Below are 9,625 nucleotides of genomic sequence, written 5' to 3'. Positions count from 1 at the left end.
GCTTAATTACAAACAAACAAACAAATCAAAAGTGCCCGTCCCCAGTGACGCGAAAGTTTAAGTTAATCTATCAATTTAAATTACCTCATGGACTTTAAAAAGGTTAATTGTGTTGCACTCTTGGTTTCATTCAGAGCCGAAGCTCTGAGCAACTTATACCGCCCATTGCGAAAAGTAATTGTTGAGCATTTTTCAGTGATGAAAAGAGCTGCTCAACAATAACATACGGTAAATCTACATTTTTATTCTTTAAAGTTACGTCACTTTTCAAAACGTGAATGATAGTGTGATTAATTCCTAACAATTTAATGAAGAATATCATGCTTGCAAAATAAAATTTGGCGTCAACATTATTCATGCCAGTTCTCCCGTCATTTCAAAAGTGAATGTTGAGATTTGTCTGCATACGCAGCTTCAGCTTTTCAAACGACAGACAGACAGACGCTCGGACAGACACCACGGTTCGCAATATATATATAAGATTATAATGTATATCGTATATTACATTACACACTCCCTCCCTTATTTCTAGTTAACTTAAAAAACTCAATTACTGTAAATTAATTTGCCAGTTAAATCACTCAGCTTTTCTATAACTCCCTTGAACAAGGTTTTCATAATTGCTAATACAACATTCATCATACATTTGTTAACACAGAAAAGTTCTATAAAATTTCAGTTTTTTTTAAATAAACGTCTGTAAAACTTTTTTGCAAATTTATGTAAGTAAGCCAAAGTGAAACAGACTTTGTAAAATGTCATGTAAAGTTCTCAAGCACAAATAATATTTTCGTAACTGCTACAAAGAAAATACAGCCGTTAAAACAACAATCTGAAATATTTGAAACTAAGTTAAAAAGTTTTAAATTACTTAGATTATTTAAGTCTGAAGTATAACCATATGAGTCTAGAAACAACCACAGTTTTCCTTGCTTCTTCCACCCCCCCCCCTCTCTCTGACACAAGCCAAGCATTTCAGGTTGAGTTACATACTTATGACTCTCTCTCTCTCTCTCTCTATATATATATATATATATATAACCTTGTCGGTGAACTGACAGTGTAACGTATACAAATAATTAACTTTGTCATAATTTAAATATCAGAACAATTTTTAAATTCACTGATGCTAAACTTGTCAATCTACTAATACTTCTGCCTCCCAGTGGCACAGCGGAATGTCTGCGGACTTACAACGCTAGAATCCAGGTTTCGATACTTGTGGTGGACAGAGCACAGATAGCCCATTGTGCAGCTTTGTGCTTAATTACAAACAAACAAACTAACTAATACTTCTGTGAAAATTCTGAATACGTCTCGGATATCAAAACTTTCGTAGATAAGTGGATGTTCTCCTAGCAAATTATGACGTAACTTTACATTGTTATTGACGAGTGTATGACAGCATTGATGCACGTCATGCGCAATAACTGTTACAATAGTACAAGTGACATATGTTGTAAGAATATCTTCGTTGCACGTTTGGCAAACTTTTGCGTTTGAAATTTCTTTTCATATTTGAAATCATTCTCTTATAATGTCGGGAAAAAGTAAACAATAGATTAATAAATTCTAAAAATACTTTGTTAGATTACAAAATAAACTTGCCATATTTAGTCGGCAATTTATGTAACGGTAACACGACAGTTGTGTAATAAAATAAAAACTAGAGATTGAAACAACAGCATTTCACAACTTTTTACGACTTTAAATGTTATCCATATTTTATTTTTTTTAAGTTTTAACTGTCCAGCAGTAAGACTTGTAAACACCTTGTTGTACATGACCAACTATTTCAAAGACAAAATGTTTGCGAGATCAAAATATATATAAATATAATGTTTTATACAATGGTTTAAATGATGGTGGACCCAGAGTCCAGCCTCCAGCTAAGAAAAGTCCCCGGAGCTATATGGAATAAAGAGAATCGAAACTGCTGCACAATTACAAGGATTTTGGAGAGATGGGTATAGTCAACCTTTTTCGTTTTCACGCGAAGTCGTCCAAGGTCTGTTTGTCGTCAAAACCGATAGTCCATTTTTCTTCTATAATACACAATATTTACTTTAAAAAAAATGTTGTTCTGGTTAGTTGATATTTTAAAGTTTTCTACGACGAATGACCTAATGAGTTAGGGACTACCCCCATCCCTACCCCTTCCCCCATATTGTCCCTTTAACCACTGGTCTCAGGAAAGAAAAATCGAAGGTGTTAAGAAATAAATTTTATTGCCATGTGCGTCGTATGAACTTTGCATTTTATCGTGACGTTCAATACAAAATTATATCACTAAAGTTCCCCGATGGAATGTATGGAAGATCGAATACAAAAATCATATTACATTCATTAACCCATTTCCTTTCTTTTTTTATTTTAATAACAATTACTTAATTATAAGTGCATGTTAAGAATATATAATAATGTAATAAGAATACATTCTGTTTATCATGTGATGAAGTACAGGAGAAATACGAGGTGTATTGTGAAGGAAACCGAAAGGTATCACTGTATATATATATATTGTAAGCTAAACAAAGCGAGTTTTTTGTTTGTTTTTTCTAATATCGGTAAATACTGTTTCAGCTAATATTTATCACCTGCATTATCGAAAACATAACTATTTTACATCATACGTTTCAGAATTAAAGAAGATTTTTACGATACGTCGGTCTTTAACTTTTAATTAATATAAATTACCTTTCACATAAATAACCATTTTTATTCGTATGCACTTAACTAAAAAATTGAAATTAGTTTAAGTATTTTTTAGACATACTTGAATGCAACTAACCCAGTCCATATTGTACTTTCTCTTGTAACTAGATGGTTTAACTGTTGACCACTGAAGAGCTGGAAAACAGGCAATTAAAATGCACGAAGGCCATTTTTTTCTCCAATTCAAATACGCTTTTTATCACTCGTAAATATTTAAATGAACGAGGTAATATTGATTTTTGTTTACTAAATCTATGTTGGGGCAGTATAAAGTTACCTGAGGGATTGGATTTGGTTTACCAGTTGGACAACACTGGCCTTTAAGAAACTTAGAACTCCTTAAAGTAACTTAAAGCATAAACATGTTCGATTTGTGGCATTTTGCGAATGTTCACAAATTCCTCGAATTTGCATGAAAATCGATGTTTAAAGCTCTTAGTTACCATTGGCAACTGCTGCTGCCGCAGGGTAGTTCACGTATGTTACATTTGTGCTAACAAACTGTTGCTTGCGTTTTTTCTCCAGTTTTGTTATGACATTTCTTACTTCCTCCACTAATTCGCTGAAACTTGGTCGATCTTTGGGTTCTTCAGACCAACACCTTTTCATGATATCATACCTGACAAAAATAAAACATATATAACGTCAGTAACAAGGTATTGGCCTCAAACTTCGCCCTGCGATGTGGTAATTGATACTTTGAACTGATATCGAGCAGCTCAACACACCCCAAAAATAAAACATATATAACGTCAGTAACAAAGTATTGGCCTCAAACTTCACCCTGCGATGTGGTAATTGATACTTTGAACTGATATCGAGCAGCTCAACACACCCCATGGCATACATATATATTACACCAAAGTATATGTATATCAGTGGTTTCCAAACTGTGTGTGTCGCGACAACTTGCTAGATGTGTCGCGAGAATTTCACCAAACGAAGAATAATTAAAAACACAAAAAACTCTACAAAATAAACATTGTTTGTGGCAGCTGGGGTATCACGCAAATCAAGGTAAGTTATTTAGGGTGTCTTCAGTGAAAAAAGTTTGGAAACCACTGATGTATATCAAAGGCTTAATATCACGATAACAAACTTTCTTTGAACATCAAATTTTATTAAAGGTGCAATTAAGGAAAATGAACATAATTAAATATTCTGCAATGTGCAATGGTAACGATAATTTGTTTGTATATCACTATGTACGCAGATAAATGATGAATATCATTCTGTAAAATGAATTCAATAAACGTTTTTAGTGAGTGTGTTTTCACCAAAATGGTTTAGTATATAGTGTAAAACAAAAAATTGACTGTATCGCTTCCAGTTTATTAGTAATAAAATTTTCACAAAGCTGAAATTATACTCGTGGTCTATATAAAGGTTATACGGTTTGTTTTACACTCATCGCAAAAAACAATATGATACAGCTACTAGATCATGAATCCCAAAACTGGCATTTTACATAAAATACTAAAAACGTTCACTACAAATAGGGATTACTTTTATATATATATTTAGCGAATTACCAACAGAGCTAATTAAAACGTAAATCTTACTTTAAGAGCGTGGCATTTAAAACCAATTGAAATACGTCTGCTAATCATTATAAAAGTAAATGTAAAATTTAACCACCCACGTTCACTGGTGCTGACTACTTCGAATAAAAAATGAAAATATTATAATCAGTGATTAATTTCTAGAAATCCAGAAAGGTATAGGATCCCTGTTTATGGGTGAGGGGGGTACAGTGAATTCTAAATTTTGTTAAACAAAAACTCAAATATTATTGAAGCTACTATTAGTGATGGAACTTGAATGGACGTTGATTGCAGACGAAGCTCTCTTAAAATTAAATATAGTTGTATTCGCATTTAGGTTAAAAACATCTAAAACAGGTTTCAAATTTCAGATCTACAGAAGTCCTGCAAAAATGGGGCATTGATTACCATTAATCTAAACTAAAGCATCATTTTGTCTGAACTCATTAATAATTTCTTCATAGGCTCTGTTCTACCCAGTATGAGAACTTATAATGGAAAAAATGTTAAGAAATAAAGGTCATACTTATATGTAGATACAGTTTACGATCCTTTCACATCTATCCTTGTACAATTATTTGATTCTTTAGTGAATAACCGATACAAGGAAATTACTAAGCTTTTAAAAAAATATTCCGAGAAAAGTCAACCATTTTCAAGCACCAATTTTTCTTTTACACTGAATATTCCTAATGTATACTTACAGTAAGTCAGGACAGTATGACGGTTGTGGCATTCTTCTTCTAGTCTTCAGGTAATTAAGTATATCCCAATTGTCCACATCAGGGTAAGGCATAACTCCACGAGTCATTAACTCCCACAGTACCACTCCATAGGACCACTAAAAAAATATACCCAATTGTAGTAACTCATTAATAAGAACAATGGTTTGATCTTGGTGTACCAAATAATTACTAAACGCAGAGAATAAGTAAAGTGTCAGTTAGTGATGATAGTTACTTGGCACATCATAAGATCACAAACAAACAAAGAAATCTCATGTTAGTTAGTGATCATAGTTACTTGGCACACCATAAGATCACAAACAAACAAAGAAATCCCATGTTAGTTAGTGATCATAGTTACTTGGCACACCATAAGATCACAAACAAACAAAGAAATTCCATGTTAGTTAGTGATCATAGTTACTTGGCACATCATAAGATCACTAGAAAACAACATAAAAATTCCGTGAACGTCGTGATAACAATTAATTAGAATTTCATACGCTCAATAAAAAACAAGGGATAATTGAACTTTCTGTTAGTGATAACAACTGGCATTTCACAAAATCAATGAGAAACAATAAAAAATCCATGCTAGTTAATGATAAAAATTAGAAGCCACTGCATATAATTACTAATAATATTTAAAAAATCGCATTGTTACTTAGTGAAAATAATTATTTGATACTATATTCTATCATTGAAAAACAAGAAAACGTTATAGTTCTTAAATATCGATAATAGTTAATCAGCTTTATACCGATCCATTAAAGACACAAATTAAATATAGTAAGTATCCAAAGAAAAATACAACTTTAGTATCTGTACACTTATAAAAATAAAAATAAATCACTTGTATGGATAACTACTAATGATAACAATTTGATAAAAAGTTTTATATATTCACACACGTGATATGGATTTTCATGTTTTGCAAAGATTGGTGAGAAAAAAAAACCTTGAACTGAAATTACCTACGTTCTGTTGAAAACTAATATAACTTACAATATCAGTTTTTGTGTTGTAGATTCCTTTCTCTAAACTTTCCGGTGCCATCCACTTGACAGGAAGTTTCATTTTCTTGTTATCACTGGTGTAGTAATCTCGTTCATAAATGTCGCGTGACAGGCCGAAGTCAGCAACTTTCACTGTATAGTCTTCGTCTAACCTACAAATGTTTAGTTTCAACTCACGATTCTTTAAGCCATCATAAGGTATTACGGTATTTCAACTAACTGAATTGAAATCCTGACGATCACTTAACGTTTATAGTTACATCTTCAAGATCATCATTTATTCTATCCGTTTAATATTCGTTCTGCTTATTTATCAATGAATTATCAAACAGTTTTTAAAGATAAGTGTTCCACTGACAAGTCAACGATGCAATTATCATCTGAATACTAAAGTTAAAAACTCTATACACACGTTGAAATGTTCTCTATCATGTAACTTGTCGAGTTGTATATACTACATTCTTGGATCATACAGTTACTATAATATTATCTATACAGTTATGAATTTATCTCTGAGTAATGTTCTTTAATAGTATTTCAATTATAGTTTAAGAAAGGCACAATATTACCGAAACCCACTAAGCTAAGAATTATAGGTTACTAGGTTGATTTATGTTACGCAATAGTATTAGGCTTAACGAGCGCACTAAAATTAAAGATATATTGAAAATTGATTTAAAAATGAAAAGTATTTATAAATGTTTAGAGTTTTTGAAACTAAGAGTTAGGCTTAACAATAATCTGTATGGTGAATTCTACTTCACCTTTAGTTGTCCATTTATATCGTTTCAATGGTTTTGGTTTTCAAAGACTTCGCATTAAATATGATTATAGAATGTACATTTGATCCCTCCAATAATGAAATAACAACAGCAAAGAGCAAATGTTTGAACAAGCTCTGAAGCATAAGAATTCCACTCTGGTGTAACTGAACGGCGTTCGCATTAATAATTCCACAGAAAATAATTCTTTGACAAATCATACGAAAAAACCACTACAAAACAACAACAAAATACTTACATACAGTTCCGTGCAGCAAGATCACGGTGGACAAACTTTAGATCAGACAAATATTTCATTCCATCTGCTATTTGAATTCCATACTGAAGAAGGTCCTTCACAGTTGGGGACTAATGGTAAAATTACATAATGTATTATTCCATATATATACATTTGTTTGTTTTTTTGTAGTTAAGCACAAATTTACACAATGAGCTATCTGTACTCTGCCCACCACGAGTATCGAAACCCGGTTTGTAGCAGTGTAAGTCCGCAGACATACCGCTGTGCCAGTTGGGGCCATTTCTATAAATACTATAACTAAGGAGAATTAACACCACTAACGTTGATGAATCCTCAAACTATAGAATTTTGCTATAAAAGCATATAAACTGATTATAAACCTCTCCAATAGTTTTAAGAATTACTAGAAATAAGAATTTGGATAATGCACCAAAAAAAAAAAAACAGAATATATGACGGTACCAGCCAGAATTTTCAATAAGGATATTGTATTAAAACTATAGTTTATTTGTTTGTAACTAAGCACAAAGCTACACAATGGGCTATCTGTGCTCTGCCCACCACGGGTATCGAAACCCGATTTCTAGCGTTATAAGTCTGCAGACATACCGCTGTGCCACTGGGGGAGGGGGCATTAAAATTATAGAACACCTAAAATAAAATATGATATAATCTCCTTGAATCTATTTTTACTTACTGGTGCAAAACCTTAATTCCATATTATAAAAACCTGTACGATACTAAAAGTTATGTTATCTATAACAATGATGTATCTCTTATCTTGGAAAAAAAATCGAATTTAAAAGCTGTCCTTTAAAAATATTTATATCAAGTATGAAGGTAATAAAAAACAAATAGCTGTATTTTAAGCGTTAAAAGTAATGTTTTAAGTTTAGCAGTAACTTTTAGAACGTTGAATCCAAACTTTTAAGCAAGCAAGCATCTAACTCTTTAATAATTTTTTGATGTGTAGGTTTGTCTTATAAACCAAAGTAATTCGCTTCCTTGATATAACGTCTTGGATGTTGGGTAATATTTCAAGTTCTTTCTTTTTTTTTTTGGTTAAATTTAAACTATTAAAAGTTTTGTTTCTTTAGTTGACACAAAAACAATGGGCTAAGCGTGACCTAATGGTTAACTTGTTCGGACTGTGAATCAGGGAATTCATGTTTCGCATCCTGTTATAACAGTAACGATCAAATCCAACTTTTTGGTCAGACAAGAGCAGTCAAATAGTTGGCGGAGGGTGTTGTTGAATAGCTGCCTTTCCTCTAGTCTATTGTTTTAATTGTTCAAACTCACGGACGGTATTACGCAAATAGCTCTTGTAAAGCTTTGAGGGAAAAATTCTAAAAGGCAAAACAAATAAAGAATAATTGGCACTATTAAAATGTTTTCCAATGTAGGAATAAGAAAAATGTTCTTCATGTAGCAGAAAAGGTATAATATAAACATTACGCAGCAAGTACCAATATTAAGAATCAGAGTAACATATATCGATTTTAATGTTTATTACCACGAAACACACATCCACACCCAGTCTGCTTCAAATTTGCTGAAAAATAAATAAACACACACACACACTATGCGTGAACATGTTCTAACATATATTTTACTAAATTCAGAGTAACCCCGAACCAAATTACAATAGACAATAATTACCGAATAACTCTTCAAATTGTGATATAAGCAAACAACAGCAAAGAGCATGTTTTATCCTGTTTACGTTAGGTATATTCTTTTTTTTTTATCTCTATCCCATTTTATCCGTTTTCAATATCTAACTTTCAACTTACGTTATTTTCGTCACGTATGTAGGACAGCAAATCGCCATGTTTCATGTAAGGTATAATAACCATTGGTTCACCGTTGACATCAAAGGCTACACCGATCAAGGAAAGAACATTAGGGTGTTGAAAATCCTTCATCATCAGGCCTTCTTGGAGGAAAGCATCCTTGTCTTGATCTTCACTTCTTGTATCTATTGGTATTATAAAAACAAAATACTTCGTATAGTCTAAACAAATGCAATACACACCACAGTTCATATTATATTATTTTTTTTCACATTTTTCACACTCAGACATTTATATAACTTCTTCACCGTGGTGAACATTTAGTAATATTTTAAAATATTCCTATTAAGTAGCTACTTTTTGATTTTCTCTTGTTCCACTATCCGTCTAATTATATATGTATACTCCTGAACGAAAGTACCAAAAATAGGCTTCTACCCTGATTAATTTTGTAGTTCAGCCAAAGCAATCTGAAAGGATATTTGTGTTTATAAAACACTCAATAAGTAACTCAATAAAGAGCACCCATTAATTAATCTCTCCATTTAACACTGTAAGGATGTCATTTAAAATAACCTGAAGAAAGTGATGTCTTAAAGAGCACCCATTAATTAATCTCTCCATTTAACACTTTCAGAAGATTTGTTTGTTTGTTTTGGAATTTCGCGCAAAGCTACACGAGGGCTATCTGCGCTAGCCGTCCCTAATTTAGCAGTGTAAGACTAGAGGGAAGGCAGCTAGTCATCACCACCCACCGCCAACTCTTGGGCTACTCTTTTACCAACGAATAGTGGGATTGACCGTCA

General features: G+C 32.3%; 1 protein-coding gene across 3 annotated transcripts in view; it reads right to left on the bottom strand.

Annotated features, from left to right (window-relative positions):
* Positions 1 to 21: 21 nt before the first annotated feature.
* LOC106462282 (hepatocyte growth factor receptor-like) overlaps positions 22 to 9,625 on the bottom strand; it is a 64,940-nt gene continuing 55,336 nt past the window's right edge. For all 3 annotated transcript variants that reach the window (XM_022389598.1, XM_022389592.1, XM_013922186.2), the window contains exons 16-20: positions 8,820 to 9,004; positions 7,021 to 7,130; positions 5,990 to 6,152; positions 4,964 to 5,100; positions 22 to 3,334 (exon numbers count right to left, since the gene is read on the bottom strand). In XM_022389598.1, the coding sequence (XP_022245306.1) occupies positions 3,151 to 3,334; positions 4,964 to 5,100; positions 5,990 to 6,152; positions 7,021 to 7,130; positions 8,820 to 9,004 (779 nt within the window). In that variant the 3' untranslated portion in view covers positions 22 to 3,150. The remainder of the gene's footprint in view (positions 3,335 to 4,963; positions 5,101 to 5,989; positions 6,153 to 7,020; positions 7,131 to 8,819; positions 9,005 to 9,625) is intronic.

The sequence above is a fragment of the Limulus polyphemus genome, unplaced genomic scaffold, assembly GCF_000517525.1.
Source record: "Limulus polyphemus unplaced genomic scaffold, Limulus_polyphemus-2.1.2 Scaffold44, whole genome shotgun sequence".
Classification (NCBI taxonomy): Eukaryota; Metazoa; Arthropoda; class Merostomata; order Xiphosura; family Limulidae; genus Limulus; species Limulus polyphemus.
Note: the sequence above shows the minus strand (reverse complement) of the source record. Positions and strands in the feature narration are given on the sequence as shown.